Genomic DNA, 18,443 nt, shown 5'->3' with positions numbered 1-18,443 from the left:
TCTGTGAGAGATTTTTCTTGATTGGATCTTTTGAAGTAGGAAAGACAACCCCAAATCTGGGCCACACCCTCTCGTGGCAGCCTATATAAAGGACATAGAAGAAAACTTCTGCTGTTTGCCTGCTCACCCTCGTTCTCTCTGGCCAGTTCATGTATCCCGCTGCTGAGGCGTTCCTTCCCTGACATTAGAGCCTACTTCTTCTGGATTCTGACTGTGCTGAAGACCAGCTGAGCCCTCCAGCCTTGTGGACTGAACAGTTATTGGATTCTTGAACTTTTCATCAGGAGACAGCCATTGTTGCACTAACTGGACCACAGCTTGTAAGTCGCTCTAATCGCATATGTGTGTACATACATATGTGTGTATATACATATATATACATACACACACACATATATATATACCTATCAGTTCTACTCTTCTAGAGAACGCTGACAAATACAATACTCTCACTCTTCAGTTGCTTCTTCTTTTGTCCCTAAACTCAGAGAATAGTAGTCACCTGGCCTCACCACCAGCCCTGGGTTGATAAACCCTGTGTTTGAGCCATTTCATGTTAATAATATAGAGCCCCTCATCAGCAAAGGCTTGTTGGTGATCAGTTTCTACTTATAGGCTACCTTAGTCTTGAAATAAAGCTTGCTGACTTTAGTTTGGTTTGGAATTGTTTTCTTTAAATTATAAATTTTGTTTTTATATGTAGGTACTGTCACTTAAATTATAAATTTTGTTTTTATCTGAAGGTACTGTCATTTACCTCTAACCTAGCGTTTGCAGGACCAGGGCAAGAATACAAATATTGGCCGGATTAATGCTTGCTAAACATTTCAAAGTTATAATTCAAGATTATCTACATGAGGAAAAACCTCGATTTTCTTTTAAGTATATGGAAATCGTCTCATCTTGTAAAACCCTAATGTTATGAAGCTAGTTAGCTGCCAAGTAAAGAATGCCTCTCGAGCGGGGTGTGGTTGCGCATGCCCTTAATCTCAGCACTTGAGAGACAGAAGCAGACGTACCTCTGTGAGAGCAAGAGACAGCCAAAGCTATGTATTGAGACCCTGTCGCAAAGCTGAACAAAACGCCTCTCCTCTTTTCGCTCTACGGCTACATCTACAATCGCGCCTTCCTGCGATCAAAACCTACAGCACCTGGCCAGCGCAGGGGAAAAGGCACAGCTGCCTCTTCCAGCCTGTTTCCTGGTACTGTGCACCAGCCATGACACACCACCAACGCGGTGGAATTAGCAGCCTACTCAAGGAATGGCAGCCCTTCACTAGCGACCACCCTTCCCGCCCCGCCCCGCCCACTGCATCACCCCGCCCAAGTCGCCCGTCATTCCCTTCGGCTTCCGTCTCCTCTGGCCTGGGATCTGGGGCGGAGCGATTCTGCAGGCGGGACGAGTCGGCGGGCCAAGCTAGTGTGTCTACGCCATGGCTGCTCTGCGTGTTCTGCTTCCCCGAGCCTGCAGCTCGCTGTTGTCCTCAGTCCGCTGCCCAGAACTTCGGCGCTTCGCCTCGGGTGAGTGGGGACACCGGCGGAGTCTGTCACCCCACTTTGGGTGGACTCTCCGCCCGCAGCCTTCGGCTGGCTTCTAAACCCCAACCTGCATGCACCCTCACTTGATCCTGGAACTTTGCTCCTGACTCCAGACTTTTTGTCTGACTTCCACTTCCACAAGCGTGTACTCGCACGCATGACTCTGAAATACCTAAACCCCTGATTCGAGTACTCATCCCCCACACCTAAACCCAGATTCCTAGCTGGAAGCTCCTCCCATCCTCCTTCGGAACCCCCACCTCCACTGCTCGCCTGACCCCTACTCAATTACATAACCCCCCCCCCCCCCAATCTGCCCTTAGTCTCACTTTATAAACCCAACCCGAGCTTGGCACCTAGAAGCCGTGCCTGATGAGAGGGCCCTGGGTGTACTGGCAGCTTCTCAACCTAGAACTTTAACAAGCGGCCTGTTGGGAGCATGCATGTTGGTTATGAACCCCATGTGCGTTTAGGTAGCTTTAAGACAGTGTGAAGGTAGGTTAAGCAAGACAGCCAGAGTATTGGGAAAAGTTTGTCTACAATGCCTCCTGTCCAGTCCCTCCTCGGTCCACTGCCCTCTCCCGAGTCTGTCCTTCACACCGTCCAATCAACGCAACCCATACTGACACACCCACTTTCCTCCCCAGCCAGCTGGTAGTTCCTCCCTTCTCACTCCTTGGCTGGACTCTTCTGCAGCGTCTGTAACATGAATAATAAAAACCAAGAGACAGAAATTGAGGTCCAACCCAAAAATCAGAAAAAGCAGTCAAACCTCTAGAGAAATCTTACCTCTACCAAGACAGGGCAGCAGTAGATAGAGCAGGCTAAGCCTCTGTCTCCTCCCATTTTATAGTCCCTTTAATACTAGGATTAAAGGTGTGTGACTCCCTAGGGCTGGGATTACAGGTGTGAGCCATCACCACCTGGATTTGTTTCTCTACTGATCTTGGCCGTGAACTCACAGAGACCCTTCTGACTCTCCCAAATCCTGGGATTAAAAGTGTGTGTCACCATTGCCTGACCTCTAATGGCTTTGGCTTTGCCTCTGGTCTTCAGGCAAACTTTATTTATCAAAATACAAATAATACACCACTACATTCACCCAGTGCCCTTGTGTTACCAGAAATTCTTGGCCATGCCCTGACTTCTGCACCTCAACATGTCCTGGCTCCCCTGAATGGCAGGCATCCTACCATTCAACAGTGCACCTCACACTTAAGTTACCCCGAATTCGCAAGACAAGCCTTGTGTTACGGAACAAAACACCCAGAACATGGACCCTCACTGCAGGCTAATCTTCCTTCCTGTAAGTCCAGGGACTACACGCCCTGCCCAAGTCTGAATTGGCTGTTCCTCCAGGTCACCTAATGGTGTTTTACATCCACCTCTGTCCTGCCAGGCTTACTGCTCCAGCAGGGCCTGGGCTCTGTTCTGCTCTCACCCAGTGTCACGGTCTGGAAAGTGCTGGCATATGGGGGTGGGGGTGGGGTACTGTGTTCTGTGCAAGGGATTTCTCTTATGTTATTTTTGTTTGTTTTTCTTTGAGACAGGATCTTGCTATGTAGCTATCTGGTTGGCCTGGAACTAGATCAGGCTAGCCTGGAACTCAGAAAGATACCCCTGCATCTGCCCCCCCTCCCCGAGTGCTAGGATTAAAGACATGTGCCACTGCCACCATGCCTGGGTAGATCATAGCCAGAGCTGAGGCTGGTATGGTAAGGATGATACAGAGTTCCCTGTCTATACCCGTCAGGGTTCAGTGAAAGAGCAGAACTGATAGAATGAATATATATTATATTTGCTACTATATAATATACATATTTATTAAAGGGGGATATTCGAGTGGCTTACAGGTGGTAGTCTGAGCAGTCCAACAACGGCTGTCTCCTGATTGAAAAACTAAGGATTCAGCAGGCCTTCAGCCCAAGAGACTGTATATTTTAGCAATCCCAATCTGGTTTTGGAGCCCAGGGAAGTCCTAGAGAGCTGAGGGTCTTCAGTGTACATTAGAATTCCAAAGAAATAGGTTCAAACACCGCAGAAGGAAAGGTGTAAGAATAGATTGGATGAGCTTGTCATTGAGAGTGAGGGCCAGAAGGCAAAAACAAAAGCTCTCTTCCATGTCCTTTTATGTAGGCTGCCAGCAGGAGGTGTGGCCCAGATTTAGGGTTGGGTCTTCTCACCTCCAATGCGGCTTGGGTTCTAGTTGATCCCAGATGTGGTCGAGTTGACAACCAAGATTAGCCACCACAGTGCCTTTAATATCTTTATGATGGCAATCCTCTTTTGTCCTTTTGACCTAGGTGCTAATTTTCAGTACATCGTCACAGAAAAAAAAGGAAAGAATAGCAGTGTGGGGCTGATCCAGTTAAACCGCCCCAAAGCGCTCAATGCACTTTGCAATGGCCTGATGGAGGAGCTCAACCAAGCGCTGGAGACCTTTGAAGAGGATCCTGCTGTGGGGGCCATTGTGCTCACTGGTGGGGAGAAGGCATTTGCAGGTATGCTGGGCAGCCATGGTGGTAGAGGGTAGGGGGATGCTGTGGCCTGTGGCAAGCAGCAAAATGGACCAGTTTCTCTGTGATGGGAGGGGTGGCTTACAATATACTACATATGAAGTAAGCTGGGTGGAAGAGCAGTTCTGTGTGTTGAACACTCAGGTATGCTCAGGTCCTTACTGGTCAGGTGAAATAACTGGCATAAGCCCGTTTTCCTCTGAGTGTATCCAGCATCCATTGCCCACCATAACAGACAACTTGGTGAGTTGTTAGTCCATGTATCAGCTGTTCCCACTGTTACGGGGAAATGCCCCCAGGGCTGGTGCATCAGAATACAGGACTGAGAAGTTCTCTGATGTCTGGTAATTGAAACCTCACTTCTGCCTCTAGCTGGAGCGGACATCAAGGAAATGCAGAACCGGACACTCCAGGACTGTTACTCCAGCAAGTTCCTGAGCCACTGGGACCACATCACCCAGGTCAAGAAGCCGGTCATTGCAGCTGTCAATGGTTATGCTGTAAGTGTTAGTCCCAGAGGTCTCCTGTGCAGGGTGGACAGAGCTGTGCTTGTGCAAGTAAAGTATAGCAAAGATCTGTATCTTTGAAAGGTCCATGGTGTCTTTCGGTAACTGCTTTATTTGATGGAGGCTCATTGACTAGTTCCCAGATGTGTTAATGAGCTTTTCTGTTTCTATTTAATTGCTGCAGAATGCAATACTACCTGTGTGAGTACTCTGTGTGCCCACTGGGGTTCCTGCTTCACTAGGCCATTGAGAAATGCAGGGCTAGTTTAGCCCATGGAAAAACCATGTGATTTATTACAAATGCTGATTATTTAATGAAACCCATCCCTAGGAGTTGGTCAACCACACACATTCATGCCCCTGTCCTCTCTAGCTTATTTTTTTTGAATCAACTATGCTGAGTTATTCACCACAATGCCAAAAATATTTATTGCCTGGCCCTTTGCATCAAAGTCTACAAGCCCCTGCTAAGCAATATCTCTCTTCTATTTATTCTACCACTTTAATCTAGTTTCCTTCTGCTAGATTAACATTGGCTGTTATCTGACTATTCCATGGATTTAGAAAAGTTATTCAAGCCAATAGAGTGATTTCCTGCCTTGGCTCCTCTGGTAAAATCTACTTGCTTTTAATGAACTTTTTTTTTCTCAGCTTGGTGGGGGCTGTGAACTTGCCATGATGTGTGATATCATCTATGCTGGTGAGAAAGCCCAGTTTGGACAGCCAGAAATCCTGCTGGGGACCATCCCAGGTGAGAATGTGTCAGCTGTAACAAGGCAAGCCTGAGACTCAGCCCCGTGGCTTACATCCAACCACAGGCCTCAGATGGACAACTCTTGTCTGCTCAGTTTTCTCCCTGCCAACCAGCACCTGAAGGACAGAGCCATGAAGCTCAGCACAGCCTGCGAGCCTCAGACGTGTCCAGCTCTTATGAATATACACATCCTAAATCTGACAATATCACACAGAGTTGACACTGGCTTTTAGTCACGGCGGTTCTTTCTGCTCATGATTCATATGCCTTTTAAGAGTTTTGTATACCGGAAGCTTGGAAGAGAGGTGATTAGCTTACATCAAAAACTCTGTCCCATGACTCTGGCTCTGTCTACTCCTGTGTCATTGGCGTAGCGGGTCAGGGGGCCGGCCTTCCTGAGTTCCTGTAAGACTGTAGAAAAGTCAACACTGACTGGAAAAGCCTTGAGATGTGTGAGAAAACAATCCCATTGCTCCCCAGGGGCCACCTGGTAGACCTGGTAGAAGGTGTACCCTCAAAGAGGCCACGCTCAGAGGAGGCCTCCACTGCTCTCTGGGCTTGGCCAGGCATGTTCTGAGATCCTGGGCAGTGAGTTCAGTGTATTTGTTCAGGTCTGCAGAGAAGGAGGCTGATACCGGGATTTGGTCCAGCACGTGTTTTCAGGGAAACCTAGAACCGTCCAGGATTGTAGGAAAAGAGCCAATGTGGTTTTTCTTTCTTCCTTTTGATGCTGAGAAAGAACCCAGGGTCTCGTGCATGCTAAACCTTCTGTCACTGAGCTGCATCCCAGACCTGAGTTTCTTCTCAACGGCTCGTGACAAAGAGCCAACTGAGACCACAAATCTCTCCCTATAGGTGCAGGGGGCACTCAGAGACTCACTCGTGCAGTTGGCAAGTCATTAGCAATGGAGATGGTCCTCACTGGTGACCGCATTTCAGCCCAGGATGCCAAGCAAGCAGGTGGGTTATCTGATGTTGTGAGCTGGGGGAGGCTCGGGCTACATCTGGTGTCCCCATGGGTACCTGGCATTGGAGCCCTAAGGTTCTGGCACTGAGTTTTATATCTTGAAATATGTTATGCACAACAGAGTGGCAACATATGTTCAGGTTAGAAATAATAACTTCGCCAGGCGGCGGTGGCACACATCTTTAATCCCAGCACTCGGGATACAGAAGGAGTTGAATCTCTGTGAGTTCGAGACCAGCCTGGTCTACAACAGCTAGTTTCAGGACAGGCTCCAAAGCTACAGAGAAACCCTGTCTCGAAAAACCAAGAAGAAAAAGAAATAATAACTTCTCTTTCCACTGCCTTTCGAAGGCCCTTAAAGGCCAGTCTTTTCCCTGCCCTTGGCAGTGACCATAGACCTCAGGTTCTCTTGTAGAGAACATGACCTGAGCAATTTAAGAGTTCAGGGACTGGAACCTGGCAGTGGAGAGCACGGTCATCCACTGCTGGGATAGCAGTCCCTTGTTTAGGTTTCAGAGAACTGGCCTCTCCGTGTCACTGGGCTCCAGAGGAAGTGGAGGATGTTTCTGTGTGCTAGTCATACTTTTCTTATTTTAGGTCTTGTAAGCAAGATTTTTCCTGTTGAAACACTGGTTGAAGAAGCAATCAAATGTGCAGAAAAAATCGCCAGCAATTCCAAAATTATAGTAGCCATGGCAAAAGAATCTGTGAATGCAGGTAGGAGTCTGCTGGGAAGAGCGAGTGGGAGGGTCCTCAGAACGGCACAGATGAAGCTGGGAGGTCCCAAATCACCCCACCTTGTCCCAGGCAGCAAGTGGGAGGGTCCTCAGAACGGCACAGATGAAGCTGGGAGGTCCCAAATCACCCCACCTTGTCCCAGGCAGCAATGGGAAAGTTCTCGGGATTGCAGTTTGCCATAGTGTTCCAGGTTTTGGTCATTCAAATCTCTGTCAAGAGGACTTAATTGGCAGTGCAGCATCAGGTACAGAGAGAAGACCAAGAATGGAGCCACAGGAAGTCACTTAAAGGGAAAGTTGTCTCTGGGAGCCTGGATTGAATGGGTCCCTCCTCACCTATGCTCTGTATGCAAAGGGGCTGTAGCTGCTGTCTGCAGTAGCACAGCTCACATGAAGAATCTTCATCAGTTCCTTCAGCTCGTGAAGCTGGCCTGACGGCCTTCCCAGAGCTGCCCCGTCCTTTTCTTTTTCTCTTTAGATGTACTCACTTATTTACCTCTTTATTTCACATTTTGATTTATTAGGGAGGTCATCCCACGGTGCACATGTGGAGGTCAGGGACTAACATGCGACGATGGCCTTTATCCACTGAGTCCTGGGGCAGAGCCCTTTGTTTGGATTTTGAGGCAAGGTCTCCCTCTATTAACTGAAGCTGTCCTCAGACTCTGGATCCACCTGCCTCATTGCTAGGATGTACCACTAAACCAAGCTTAAAGTCTTTAAAAAGTATATTTATGCTATTTATTAGGATGTGTGTGAATTTATATACATGTGTGTATATGTGTGTGGGTATGTGTGCCTTTCACATGTGGAGGCCTTTGTGGCTCTGGAGTTGTTCAGTCTGACTCAAGTTTTGGTTTTTGTAATTTAGAGACTTTGTATTAAAAAGAGATTGTCCAGGACCTAACCTGAGAGAATTCTCTAGGTAAAGCCTGATTTATTAACAGACAGGTGCCTCAGCCTTCCAAGCAAGCATTTCCTACAAAAGCAGAACTGAGCAGTTAGCCTGTGAGGCAGTGAAATATTTTTGCAGTAATCAGCTAGTTTTTAAGAATAGTCCAACTGCACCAGAAAGTGGCCACCTCGGGCCACCTGACAGGGTATATTCAAGGTAGGAGCAACTTCCTCATGGCTTATACAAGTTAAAAAGTAATTTGTTTTTACAAGCCTAGCACAGTAAATTTCTCCCCTAAACATAATGTTCACCATCACAGAGGCCAGCAGAGGGCGTCGGATCTCTCAGAGCTTGGGTTACAAGGGTTTGTGGGATACCCAGCTTGTCAAATAGGTACAAAGACCTGAGTTTTTGTGGTTATTTTAAAGATTTTATTGATTTTTATTTTATGTGTGTGAGTGTTTGGCTGTGTTATGGGTATGAACATCATGCCTGCATGGTGCAGTGGAGGACAAAGGACCTCTTGGAACTGGAGTTATAGACAGTTGTGCATTTGCCTCCCTGTGGGTTCCAGGAAGGGAACCCCAGCTCTCTACAAGAGTTCAAGTGCTCTGAGCCACTGCATTAGCTCTCCAGCCCCAGGAATGGAGTCTTAACGTAATAGTTTATCTCAGCATTTGGAATGGCACTGTATCTCTGCTCTACAGAATCAGCTTGGGGGCAAAAGATGTGAGCCCTTCAGGGTTGGTGCTAGCCATGATCAGATGCACTGTTGTCTAAAGAGGCAGCTGTGTGTGGAGCACACAGGGAGCATCTGAGTCCTGTGCTGGCACAGAAGGCCCGGGCAGGTGCTGTCCCTGCTGCCTAGCCATTTTCTCTGCTTTTCATGCTTTACTTGGCTTCTGTGCTCAGTTTTATCAGCTACCTCAGGTCCTCATAGCTGGACAGAGTCTGCTGTTTGTCCTTTGTTAAGTTCTGGGGTTTCTGCCTTCTGAGGACTCTGGACGCCACTAAGGTTTTGGGAGGCTTAGAAGAGCAGTTTGTTTCTGTGGCTACCTTAACACGGGTGGTGCACTTGAAAAGTGAGGAGAGCTAAATCAGCATGGAGGCCACACAGCTTGTAGCCCTTTCTACGGGTCATAGTCAGTCCGACATGGATACCCCCACATTCAGCATTTCAGTTTCTGACTTCAGGACATCTTTTTCAGCCTTCGAAATGACCTTAACAGAAGGGAATAAGCTGGAGAAGAAGCTCTTCTATTCAACCTTTGCCACTGTGAGTACCAAGTATTCTGCTTAGGATTCCAGTTCATTTCTGTTGCAGAAGTGGTGGAGAATGTAGCTCTGCAAAGCAGCCCTTGCATTACACCGCTGAACAGCAGCTTCTGTATTAAAGTGGAGTTCATAGCTGGGCACAGTAGTCCCAAGCCAGGGGACAAGGAGAATTGCTTGAGTCCAGGAGTTTGAGACCAGCCTTTGCCACAGAGATACCATCTCTAAATATTGCTTATCCTATATGTATAAGTGTTTTCCCTACATGTATGTAAATATACTATATGCATGTCTGGTGCATGCAGAGACCAGAAAAGGGCAGTGGATACCTTACACTGACGTTAGAGACTGTTGTGAGCCACCATGTAAGTGTTGGGAACCAAATCCAGACCCCATTTCAAGAGCAGCAGTGCTTTTAACTGCTGTCCACCACCAACCCCTATTTTTTATTTTCATTGTTTGCTTACTTTGAGACAGGGTCTCATTATGTAGTCCTGACTGCCTGCAGCTCACTATATAAACCACACTGGTCTTGAACTCACAGAGCTCTGCCTGCCCCAGCCTCCTGAATGCTGAGATTAAAGGAGTGTGACACCACGCTTGGCTACAGTTCACCGCTTGTCAGAAGGTCATGTCTAGGTGTTTTAAAGAATCTTCTGATCAACCGGGTGGTGGTGGCGCACGCCTTTAATCCCAGTACTGGGGGGGGGAGGGGGTCGCAGATCTCTGAGAGTTCAAGGCCAGCCTGGTCTATAAGAGCTAGTTCTAGGACAGCTAGGACTGTTACACAGAGAAACCCTGTCTCAAAAAAACAAAAATAAAAAAGAAAGAATGAAGACTCTTCTTATTATCAGATGCACTATCCACTGCACCACTGTCCCAGTGCTAAGTGTTTTATTAACACACACACACGCACACACATGCACGCGCACACGCACACACACGCATGCATGCATTTAAGGAGCTGGGGAGTTGGCTCAGCACTTAAGAGCATGTACTCTTCTTCCAGAACACTTGCGTTCACTTCCCAGCATGCACATCAGATGGCCCACCATCACCTGCCACTCCAGCTCCAGAATATCACACCTTTGATCTCTGTGCTGCGCCTACACTTATCTGCATGCACATGCACGTGCGCGCACACACACACAGACACACACACACACACTTAAAAATTTTTAAAAAGATTTTAAATGGTTCAAGCCCCTGAGGAAGAAGTGAAGATGTGTGCATTTTGTGCATCCACAGGCTAAGGAAGAGGCAGGTATAAAGCAGAGTTCTGTTGCTGCCCCACAGCTCTGCAAAAGATTCCCAGTTCGTGCCCTGCCCAGTTCAGAGGTGCTATGGACTTGAGTTTACTGGTGCTCTTGTCATGGCTCCTGAGGGACTGTGTCCTGTGTGGTATACACCCCCTGTCCCCAAGCACAGCACTGTGTGTAGAATACCATCTTTCATGGGCTGCAGGTGGGCCCATTGCAGAATCACTGCCCTGTCGATGAGCTTGGCAAGCCGGCAAGGAGGAGGACATAAGAGAACCTTGGAGATGCAGGCAGTCATCCAAGGGGCCCAATAGGAAGATGCAGACTTCACCTCCCTTCTTCCCTTTCCATCCAGGATGACCGGAGAGAAGGAATGGCTGCATTTGTGGAGAAAAGGAAGGCCAACTTCAAAGACCACTGAGAACTGGCAGCTGAGCCTTGTGCCACCTTGGAGAGGAAAGCTCAGCCTGTCAATTGAGAGGCCAATTAATTGTCCTAAAGGGCAGTGTAGGCCACAGTTCCTACCAAAGTCTTCGGAGCTGTGACCACAGCTCAGGTACCCACGGTGTGGCCTGCAACCTTCCCCAGTGTTGGAAGTCAATCTCTCACCGTCTAAATCAGAAATCTAGGAAGCGTTCAAGGTGTCTTGATTTCTTATTTTTTTTTTTTTTTCACTTCACTTCAGAGGCAGGTGCATGCTTGGACCACGCATACATACCCCTGTGCGCTCTCAACAGTGTCAACAGTGCACAGCTCAGGATGTGGCTTCAAGCGAGAAGTGACCCTGCCCTGTCTGCTGATTCCAAGTGCACAATAATTCAATTAAAGTGACTACGTCAGTTCAGTTTCAGCTCACCTATAGTTGTCTCTGGAGAATGGATGTGGGTTTCTAATTCGTATTGCTGTTGTTTTCTTATAGATGGCGTCTCGCTATATAGCCCTGGCTGCCTGGAACTTACTATATAGACCAGGCTGGCCTCGAACTCATAGAGATCCGCCTGCCTCTGCCTCCTGAGTGCTGGGATTGAAGGCGTGCGCCACCACCACCTGGCAGCTATTTGTGTGTTTTAACTTCACCCTTAACCACATCTGAGTACACCATCAAGCACTTTCATATCCGTGTGTAGCCATCCCACCATTAGTTTCCAGAACTTCATCTTCCCAAGCTAAAACTGTCTCCATTAGACACTGACTCCCTACCCCACCCCCCAGCCCCTGGCACCAGTTGTTATGGTAAAAATAAAACACCGCAGGTCCCAGAGTGGCTGCAGTGGGCAGCGGGCCACAAGGAGCTGTGATCCCAGGCAAGGAGCTGCATGGCGGGTAAGAGACAGACCTATAGGCACGCCATGCAGTGCGAGGTTGGATATTTATTTAGTGGGTTATGGAAGGGAAGGGGGGAAAGGGAGAGAGGGGGAGGCAGAGAGAAAAAGAAAAACAGTGGGAAGAAGGGAGAGAGGCAGAAGCTGCCTCTTCAGGAGAGACGGAAAGACTCACGGGCTGGAAGTAAAAGGAAGATCTGCCTGCCTCAGCGGATGGAAGGGGGAGGGAGGTGGGGTTTGTCTCTTAAAGGGACAGGACAGACCATTACTCCAACATTTTTACTTTCTATGAGAATGTGATGATGACTCCAGGTTCCTCATGAGTGGAATTAAGAGTATTTGTTCTTTTGTGTTTATTTCACTTGCACAAGGCTATGAACATTCCCTGACGAGCTCCTGTGTTAAAATCCTAAAAGAGGTGGGCTTAGAATGCTAGGTGAGTGGGGCTCATATGAGGGTCTGTGAGGCCCCAAGGGAGTGCCTGCCACCCCTTCCCTGTGAAGATGAAATGAGAAGGCTTAAGGACGAGCCAGGAAGTCTGTCTTCACCAGACAGCAAATCTGCCTTGCTTCAAATTCTAGCCTCTAGAACTACAGAGGCCAGAACAACAAGCCTTTAAATTGAAGCCTAAACTAAGACAACTATCGCCTGAATTCATTCTGGTACGTTTGTTTAAAGCCTGATGTTTGCTGGGCAGTGGTGGCGCACGCCTTTAATCCCAGCACTTAGGAGGCAAAGGCAGGCGTATCTCTGTGAGTTCGAGTCCAGCCTGGTCTACAGAGTGAGTTCCATCGAGTCCAGCCTGGTCTACTGAGTGAGTTCCAGGACAACTGGGGCTACACAGAGAAACCCTGTCTTGGAAAAAAAAAAAAAAAAACTGAAAACAATCAGGAGAAAGCCTGATGTTTTACGCTGATGTGGGGATATGCCATTCTCACAGTAATGTAATAGTTATTTTTTTGAAGCCATCTTAATATATTACTTAATACATATTTGTCTTGAGCTGTGGACAGTCCTGCTCCAACCTTCGTGATAACTGACTACAGTGGTATGCCACCATCCCCAGCCAGGTCATACATATTGACAGTGTCCAGGTTCTCACTGTGTGGGCTAAAACGGGCAGACAGTAGGACAGTGACCTTCCGCACTAGCCCTAACATTTGCTTTACCCAGAACTTGAGTGTGGGGAAACGGCTGTCTAGTTGATGTTGCAATATAACAAACATCACGGCTGCTCTCCAAGTGTGAGAATGGAGATCTGCACGGGAGCACGCTCCAGTTCTGAGCCTCGGGGCGTCTGCATAAAAACCCGCACCTAGTGGGGAAAGTCTTTAGTCCCAGCACTCAGGTGGCAAGGCCAGCAGATCGCCGAGTTCAAGGCCACTCTGGTCTAAGTAGCACGTTTCTGGCTAGCTGGGGCTACATAGTGAGATCCTGACACAAACAAACAATAGGTTGGAGGGGTAAGAGTTGAGGCCTATCTAAACTCTAGATTAAGACATACATTATATCCAAGTATTCAGCGTTTTGTTTTGTTTTGTTTTATGAAGTTAATACACAGCCCAGACCATGGTAACTGGCGTGATCACTCCACACTGTCTCTCAACCAAAGCTCCCTATTCTGGAACGCAAGTCAAGTCTCAGGGCCTTTCTCCTGGTAAAGCCCACTCTCCCCCAAGAAGAGGACATTGGATTCCCTGGGACTGGGGTTTCAGAGAGTTGTGGTGTTGGGGATTAAACCCAGGTCCAGGAAGGGCAGCTGGTGCTCTTAGGCATTGAACCATCTCTCTGGTCCTAATGTTCACTTATTAAACCTGGCACTCAGAGAAGTGTGTGTTAGCCGTTGATTGGCCCACAGTCTAGAATGCACAAGCCAAGGAGGTGACCACTCAGTAGGAGAAACCTTAAAACCGAGTTAATTGGTTCATTAGTTACTTGTTTTTAACTTTAAAAATATGTATGAATGTTGTCCTTGCAATTATGTCTGTGTTCCACATGTGTGCCTGACGACTCAGAGGCCAGAAGAGGCCGATAAATCCCTTGGAATTGGAGTTACAAATAGTTGTGAGCCCCCAAACCCCAGTCCTATGGAAGAGTAACCCATGCTCTTACCGACTGAGCCATCTCTCCAACCTCTCCTTGGTTTAATTTTCGTTCGTGCTCTGAGCATACACCTCAGTTATTTGTTCTGAAAACTGAAATAGTGTTTAAGATGTTCGGTGGGAGATTCTGTCTCAACTCTGGGCCTAATATAGCACATCCAGACCTCTGTGTGTGTGTGTGTGTGTGTGTGTGTGTGTGTGTGTGTGTGTGTGCGCGCGCGCGCTGGCTAAGTTCACTGGTTCCACCCTGGTGAGACAGGAACCCATCATACCCTCCCTTGGCTTCAGAGAGTTTAAGACAATGGGGTGTATGCAGACTGTCCCAAAAGGAGCTCCCCGAAACCCTAATGAAGCTCTCAGCTTCTTTAAACTATTTGGTTTCTGGCCCCAGTACAATTTGGGGATTTTTATTTGGTTTTGCCTCTATACTGGTTTGCCTCCAAACTGACGCAGAAAGGTTACCTCTCACCCTTCACCCATCACTGCCACCAAGTTGGGCAGCAGTGACCATATCAGAGTGGGGCACCAGAGATCCTAGGGCCAAGGCCTTGCCTGACCTGTTTTCACAGGCGCTTCTGTGGCATTTTTATTCTCTCCACACGGATTTGCTTTCTGAACTTTCCCACAATCTGCCAGGCCTCAGAGTTTTGCGTCATTACCCAGGGCCTGACAAGGCTATCCAGCGGTTAGATCCACCTCTCCTTTGGCACCGCCCCTATCCGTGTGGCACCGCCCTGCCCCCAACTCCGCCAGTTCTGCGGCCATGGTTGCGCTCAAGGGCATCCCGAAGGTGCTGTCGCCGGAGCTGCTATTCGCGCTTGCTCGGATGGGTCACGGAGACGAGATAGGTGAGCTAATAGAAAGCCAAGCCGGCAGCGTGGCCTCTAGCAGTGGTGCGGTCTGCACGGGGAGCCCTTGACCGGCAGGGTCCAGGAATGCCTGGGACACTACGTCACCTTGCTCTTCAGAACAGAAAGCATCCGGTTGCTTCAGAAAAAAAGCTGAACTGAGGCCTACCATTGACTCAGGCCGCAGAATTCTGGAAAGGGCAAACCAGGTTCCAAGTTCAGCAGCAAAATAGTTCCCAGACCTCCCACGTGGTCTCCCAGACTGCCCTGAGGTCTGCTGGATTCTCTGGCCCTGGCCTGTTTCCCTAAGGCAAGACAGGACCGCCCAAAGGCTGTGGTGAGAGTATTGGGAGAATCTCCTCCCAGACACTGATTTCATTGCCTCCTTTAAATAGTGTCTTTTTTCCTGCCGTTCTGAAGGGGGCTAATGGAGTGACCCATGATCTGTCCCCACTAACTGGAGTGGGAAGGATATACTGATCGGGCATGTGGACATCCCAGACGGTGGACTGTGTGGCTTTGCGATACGTGAGGTGATCATCTGGGAGGGAGAACCACACCACCTAGAATCCGTTTCTCCCTTCCTCTCCCTTCAGTTCTTGCAGATGCAAACTTCCCAACTTCCTCCATCTGCCAGTGTGGGCCCGTAGAGATCCGAGCAGATGGTGAGCACTGGAGACAGACCCCGTCCTGGTTCTGTACCCTCTCTGTCCTGGCCCCTCATTCCTGTTAACTGGTTGCTTACTGTAGCCCAAAATGAAAGTTTGAGACAGGCGGGGTTACAGGTCATGATGAGAACAGAGGCCTGACCCCAGCTCTGTCCTCCTAGGCCTGCCCATCCCACAGCTCCTGGAGGCTGTGCTGAAGCTGCTGCCCCTGGATACTTATGTGGAAAGCCCGGTGAGGAGCAAAAGCTTTGCACTGCGCTGGGCCTCAGTTTCCTCTTTGCCAGACTTCATATGACCACACACCCCTAAAGGGGAACCCTGGAGGTGCCTAGGGCCACAGAGCTGACCCCTGTCTCCCCAGGCTGCTGTGATGGAGCTAGTGCCCAGTGACAAGGAGAGAGGCCTGCAGACCCCAATATGGAACCTCTATGAATCCCTTCTGCTTACGGCTGGCTGCAAGGTGAGTGCAGCCCCGAGAATGGGCCCCTCTGTCTCCTGGAGGCTCGGGAAGAATGAATCATGGGGGTACAGATGCCAGAGGTGTATCTGAGCCCTGTGGCCACCTCCCTTAAGCATCCTTCCTCTCCGCTCAAGCCTCTTCTGCTTTCTCCTCCTCCCAGAATCCTGACCTGTCTGCTTGGGAGTTGGTCCCATTTGAGCCAGAGGATTGTGGCTGCCTGGTGCCCCCCTCTGGACTTGTGTGGATGTGCACCTTCACCCCAAATCTTACTCTTTGCCACTTCTTTCTTGCTAAGGTGTGCCTATCACACAGCCCACAACCCTGCCTGGCAGAGGACACACCCATTCTAACGGAGCTGTTGGCAGGGCCTGAGCAGGACCAACCTGAGGATTCCTGTCCTGGACAGGGAACTTGCAGGGCAGTTTAGAGGACCTAGAGTAACAGTTCTCAACCTGTGGCTTGCAACCCCAAAAAGACCATAGAAAAACACAGATATTCACAGGAGGGTTCATAATGGAAACAAAATTACAATTAAGAAGTAGCAACGAAAATAATTTTATGGTTAGGATCACCACAACATGAGGAACTGTTCTGAAAGTCACAGCCTTGGGAAGACAGAACCACTTTCCAGAGGCTTGGTGAGCTGAGTCCACATCCGGCAGGCACCTTGTCCATCACAGGCTCAGACAGGGATATGAAAGATCCCCCTTGTCCCCAATTCTGTGAGACCCCAGCATCAGGAGAACCAGAGGAATAGAACCTAGAAGAGCAGGGTTCCACTGCTAGCATCTCCTAGCTATTTCCTGGTAGGGTACTCAACTCAGGAGTCCACCCGGAGGACTCTCAGGCAAGGTCCCTCCAACCCTGCCATTTTGTCTTCCAGAAAGCTCTGATGAAGATAGAGAGATTTGAATTTTATGAACGTGCAAAAAAAGCTTTTGCTGTTGTCGCAACCGGGTGAGTTTCTACCGTGTCCAGGTGACTTGGGCAAGTCCTTATCCAGACCCCGGGAACTGCCTCCACCTCGGCTTTGCCCAGGAAGACAGGAGGGACTTGTGCTGCAGAATTCCTGAACATTGTTGAGCAGGAGGGATAGAAGTAGAAAGGGGCAAAGTTAGAGTTTCAGCACCCTGACCCTCCGGCAGGGAAACGGCACTCTATGGAAACATCATTCTCAAGAAGGGAACGCTTGACCTCGGACCCTCATAGAGACCCCCGGAACCCTTTGGCAGCACTCAGACCTGGACCCCAGATCTTGAGAGACTCTGTTGACCCTGAAAGAGATTTTCCCCCTCCCCTGATGTGTGAAATTGAGGGGGTGGGGAGAGAAGTCACTGTCAATCTTTAAAGGTTTTTGTACTCATGAACTTGTCTTGTGGTGAGTTCCAGGCAGGCCATTAGCTTCCAAATAAGCACCCACTACCCACCCATCTTTGTTGAGTCCTCAGGTAGAAAATCCATATGGGATAGGAAGCTCGGAGGTTGCTTGAGGGCTGGGAGCTGGACGGGAGCTAGGCCTGGGTAGGAACCTGAGAGCTGAACTGGGTCTGTGGCTGTGGCCTGGGTCTAGATGAAGGGCTAAGCTGGAAGTTGATGGGCTGCACAGCAGGGGACTGGAGGTGGTTGCACACGATGCTTGTGGGAATTGGGAGTTTCTGGATTCCTCACTTGGGTTGCAACACACAGTGACCTGTGACTAGGGCCAATCTCTGAACTCTAGGCCAGAGGGCAAGTGGCAGAGTTGGACTAGACACTTTAGATGGAAGGATTCTGACACGCAGAGATGACTGCTCAGCTGCTAGGGAGGGTCATGCTGACCTCCCTGGTTCAAGGTCAGAGAGGTCTGGGTGTGGACTGGAGCGCACCATGCTTATACTTGGCAGGTTGAGCACCCACTACCTATGCCTGAGCATAAGTCCAGGAACTCAGATGCAACCTGGCTGCTCCTGACTTTGACTCTTCAGTTGTCCCGGGTGGTAAAGGATCAATTGGAGCTCAGAATCGCAGACAGAAATAGCAAGGTTGGAGGGGAGGAACTTAGAAGGGCCTGAAACAGTTTCCCTTGTGAAAACCTGGATGTGTCTGCACCACATGTCTGCAGACTATTGGGGAATGTTCATAGCAGCTTCATCTGTACTGGCCAAAAGCTGCAAACAACCAAAAGTTAAGCAGGTGAGTAGACAATCCCTATGATGCCCAAGGCTGCTAACTTTTGAGCTATCTCCAGCCCCAATTCCCCTTTAGGAGGAAATGCCCACAGAGCTTCCTGGCTCAGGCAAAGCTAGAAAGAAACCTGGCCATAGCACTACCCTGGGTCAGTAGATACTTTTGGTCCCAATAAAACACCGGGCTCTTGGAACCCCAGCATCTGCAGTTCCTCTGCTTAGATTCAGGGATGTGAAGGCGGGACAGCCCAAATCTTGACCATGGGTCTGACCTCACGGGCACTGGGCAGAGACTCACTGGGCACTGCTTCCTGACCACCTGCACCCGAATCTCTAGGTTAGGCTAGGGGCCAGAAGTGATAAAGAAAGGAGAGCACTTGGGTGTCCTTATGTGGGATTTGCTCTACCTGGGACCTGGATAGGATCTGGGCAC

General features: G+C 49.1%; 2 protein-coding genes across 2 annotated transcripts; both read left to right on the top strand.

Annotated features, from left to right (window-relative positions):
• Positions 1-1,358: 1,358 nt before the first annotated feature.
• Echs1 (enoyl-CoA hydratase, short chain 1) lies at positions 1,359-11,300 on the top strand. Its single transcript, XM_038329729.2, has 8 exons — positions 1,359-1,521; positions 3,843-4,040; positions 4,428-4,555; positions 5,213-5,312; positions 6,171-6,275; positions 6,880-6,999; positions 9,123-9,190; positions 10,801-11,300. The coding sequence occupies exons 1-8, from the start codon at positions 1,434-1,436 to the stop codon at positions 10,864-10,866; spliced, it is 873 nt and encodes a 290-aa protein (XP_038185657.1). The 5' UTR covers positions 1,359-1,433; the 3' UTR covers positions 10,867-11,300.
• Positions 11,301-14,571: 3,271 nt separating this feature from the next.
• On the top strand, positions 14,572-17,212 carry Fuom (fucose mutarotase). Its single transcript, XM_038329742.1, has 6 exons — positions 14,572-14,717; positions 15,314-15,382; positions 15,547-15,617; positions 15,747-15,845; positions 16,729-16,802; positions 16,991-17,212. The coding sequence occupies exons 1-6, from the start codon at positions 14,633-14,635 to the stop codon at positions 17,052-17,054; spliced, it is 462 nt and encodes a 153-aa protein (XP_038185670.1). The 5' UTR covers positions 14,572-14,632; the 3' UTR covers positions 17,055-17,212.
• Positions 17,213-18,443: the final 1,231 nt, after the last annotated feature.

Source organism: Arvicola amphibius, chromosome 1 (genome assembly GCF_903992535.2).
Source record: "Arvicola amphibius chromosome 1, mArvAmp1.2, whole genome shotgun sequence".
Classification (NCBI taxonomy): Eukaryota; Metazoa; Chordata; class Mammalia; order Rodentia; family Cricetidae; genus Arvicola; species Arvicola amphibius.
The sequence above is the reverse complement of the archived record's forward strand: the minus strand, read 5'-3'. Positions and strand labels throughout refer to the sequence as shown.

Bases quoted from the DNA above. Each gene is read 5' to 3' on its own strand.
- Echs1 (XM_038329729.2), top strand. From the start codon at position 1,434: ATGGCTGCTCTGCGTGTTCTGCTTCCCCGAGCCTGCAGCTCGCTGTTG. The intron at 4,556-5,212 runs GTAAGTGTTAGT...TTTTTTTCTCAG, and splicing joins CAGCTGTCAATGGTTATGCT to CTTGGTGGGGGCTGTGAACT. The intron at 5,313-6,170 runs GTGAGAATGTGT...CTCTCCCTATAG, and splicing joins CCTGCTGGGGACCATCCCAG to GTGCAGGGGGCACTCAGAGA.
- Fuom (XM_038329742.1), top strand. From the start codon at position 14,633: ATGGTTGCGCTCAAGGGCATCCCGAAGGTGCTGTCGCCGGAGCTGCTA. The intron at 14,718-15,313 runs GTGAGCTAATAG...CTCTCCCTTCAG, and splicing joins GGGTCACGGAGACGAGATAG to TTCTTGCAGATGCAAACTTC. The intron at 16,803-16,990 runs GTGAGTTTCTAC...ACCCTCCGGCAG, and splicing joins TTTGCTGTTGTCGCAACCGG to GGAAACGGCACTCTATGGAA.